The sequence below is a fragment of the Archocentrus centrarchus genome, chromosome 20 (genome assembly GCF_007364275.1).
Source record: "Archocentrus centrarchus isolate MPI-CPG fArcCen1 chromosome 20, fArcCen1, whole genome shotgun sequence".
Taxonomy (NCBI): domain Eukaryota; kingdom Metazoa; phylum Chordata; class Actinopteri; order Cichliformes; family Cichlidae; genus Archocentrus; species Archocentrus centrarchus.
Genome location: NC_044365.1, coordinates 28,174,684 through 28,177,415, shown reverse-complemented (window position 1 = coordinate 28,177,415; position 2,732 = coordinate 28,174,684). Strand labels below are relative to the sequence as shown.

Here is a 2,732-nt window from a genome sequence, read left to right as displayed (position 1 = left end):
GCGAAAGAAACACTGGAGATGAGCTGTGATGTCATCAAGTCCGCTGGTGCTCCAATTGAAAAATAATCCCCCGAAGTTCGTAATTGCGTACTCGAGTTTTGAGAAACGGCCTGAATTTGTGAATTTATTGATCTGGTTTCTTCCCGATTATTCCCTACTTCCTGTTTTTGTTTCTTCTGTTTAATCCAGGCTTGTGACCGTGTAGAGAACATATTGTGAAGCCAAAAATCATAGAGGAAAAACAGAAAAATCCCAATCAGTCTTGCTGTTCATCACTTAAAATCAAATATTCAATTGAGAGGAGTTTTAAAATCAGTTTATTGGTTACACTTCTCAAATACTTGTAAAGAGGGGAGGACAGCAAAGATGAAAAAGGGCATATAACGCTAACCATGACTCGATGACTCCATCTGGTGGTGACTATTTCATACTTCTCTGTTTGCGGTACACAACAAATAAAATAAATATGAAAGTAAAGAATCCACAATATTTTTAAGATTTCTAAAAAGACATACATTACATACCTAAAAAACGAGCTTAAAAGGTAATACACGAGTTTAATGGACCTGTTACACCACACATCCAACTCATTACAGCTAAAAGATTACCTGTGGTTCCAATGAAAACTACTGTATCTCACAAAAAACAAGCTGTTTTGGTTGTATGCTTGTTCCTAAAGCTTTTATTGTATTCAAGTTTAAAAGCATTTCGATCTTGATTGTGAAATAATGTAGTCAAAAAAACAAACATTACTCATAAATCAGTAGCACACGACGGTCACAGGATCCTTTGAAATCTGCTTTGCAAGGCTCTTCACCAAATGCTCACATTGTTGTGAAGTGTCAGCCATAACTGTTTAACCACCTTTGACAGTTAAATGAAGGTGAATCTGTTATCTGTTATCTTCCACAATTATTGTCCGTCTCGGGTAGGCGTCAATGTCCACAAATATATAACGAAACTCATATTTTCCAGTTTCAGGATTCTGAAAAAATGACAACAAGAAAACATCTGTTTACTCTGTGGCTTGTAATCTCAGCTGCCTTATAGGAAACTACCTTAACTTTTCAGCATACATATAGCCCCACTTATAAACGTATTTATTTCATAAGCTGCCTTTTGAATAGCAAAATACCAACCTCTTTAGACTCTGTATGCACTGTTCCCTTCACTCCTGGCTCTGCGCCTTCAATGTAAAACTTAAGTCTCATATGCTTCAGTCCATCCTTCAGGTACTCAATATGACTGAGGAGAAGAGACAAAGACGACAACAACAATGCAAATGCAAAACATAAGAGGCCTTCTTTGCTGTTGTTAATACTCCAGAACTTGTTTGACAAAGTAACAAAGTACCAACCTGACTTGCTGCCTCCTTCCTCGACGGGTAGTCTCCCCGTAACATTTGATTGGCTCACCAAACGCACCAATCACCTACATGTTCAATAACAAGAAACTTTTTAAACACAAGATGACCTTAAGAACTGAACTGCAACACATTTGGCCTCAGCAGTCACTAATGTCATTCTTACCTCTGGGTGTGATTTGACTTTGTCAAAGGCTCTCCCGTAGACTTTATTTGGACTTGTGGATGAAAACAGCTCTTGAAACACCACATAGAGCAGCCCGCCTGAAAACACACACACACACACACACAATTTTAAACAGGAGGATAAATTGCCCTGGCTGCGATGACAGCTTTTGAATTGCTGCGGCTGTATTCACCTGTCACTCCTAGCCCGATGAGGACAACGATCAGGTAGGTGAAGTCTCTGCCAGCTTCTTTCACTGAAAGGTGTTCACTGTGGGGGTTATTATGCAACAGCTGTGCAGATTTTTATTTAAATGACAACAGTAGGACTAATAAAAAGCTTGATTTATTAAGTAAAAAAACAAAAACAAAAGAGTGCCTACGGACAAAGCCTAATGGTTTGCTTTGAAAATGTGGGAACCAGCCTATCATGAAACCATGCTGGTGGAACCAGTGTACACAAACTGAGACGACTTAAATCATTTTTAAGTATTTGCCTTGCATACCTTTTTGTGTAGCTGAAGGCTTTGAGCTCCCGCTTTGGTACCTGGAGACTGACCTGTCTCTGTCCTCGGGGCTGCTTTTATTTCTGGCTGTAAAGTCGAGACAAATGCCCCGCCGTCTGTGTGCCTGAATAAAGCAGCTTAGCGCAGGCGAATGAGCCTCTAGTCCTCTGTGGAGGGCCAGTCTCGATAACGCTGAAGCTCTCCTGTGCGTGTGGACAAGCACGTTGACCTGTGGCGCTCCGTGTTGCATATTTCGGTGCAGGACTTTCAAGATCTGTATATAAGCCATGATTAGAGAGAGTCGCTGCCGTCTGTTTACCCGGCCAGTAGCTTCCTAATACTGCAAAACTACACTAACCAACCTACCGTATGGTATAAGTACACTTGTACACGTATAATGACTTAATATACATGAATGAACACCTCGCAGCACCAACCTACTCGAAAACACTGGAGCAGGACGCAGTCGCGCTGTGTTTGTGCTACACAGGCGCAGCATTTTGGCGTCACACAAAACGTCACTCGTTCATTATTAAAGTCATTAGCTACAGAAAAAACGTCTTCTACTAAATAAATAAACAGACTTAAAGAAGGACATAAAGAAAAAACTTTTTTTTCTTAATGTAAATTGTGTAAAGCTTCAATAAATCAAATGCTTCAAATGCTTCTATATGCAAACTGTGGGAACCAGGGATCAA

At 40.2% G+C, this 2,732-nt stretch overlaps 1 protein-coding gene across 1 annotated transcript; it reads right to left on the bottom strand.

Moving 5' to 3' along the window:
• Positions 1–301: 301 nt before the first annotated feature.
• Positions 302–2,499, bottom strand: timm21 (translocase of inner mitochondrial membrane 21). The gene is made up of 6 exons (XM_030756653.1): positions 2,035–2,499; positions 1,723–1,785; positions 1,530–1,627; positions 1,358–1,431; positions 1,140–1,245; positions 302–985 (listed from the first exon to the last, which is right to left on the bottom strand). Exons 1-6 carry the CDS (start codon positions 2,321–2,323, stop codon positions 893–895), a joined length of 723 nt encoding a protein of 240 aa, XP_030612513.1. The 5' UTR covers positions 2,324–2,499; the 3' UTR covers positions 302–892.
• Positions 2,500–2,732: the final 233 nt, after the last annotated feature.

Bases quoted from the DNA above. Each gene is read 5' to 3' on its own strand.
- timm21 (XM_030756653.1), bottom strand. From the start codon at position 2,323: ATGGCTTATATACAGATCTTGAAAGTCCTGCACCGAAATATGCAACAC. The intron at 1,628-1,722 runs GTGAATACAGCC...GTGTGTTTTCAG, and splicing joins CATCGGGCTAGGAGTGACAG to GCGGGCTGCTCTATGTGGTG. The intron at 986-1,139 runs GTTGGTATTTTG...TCATTTTTTCAG, and splicing joins TGCATACAGAGTCTAAAGAG to AATCCTGAAACTGGAAAATA.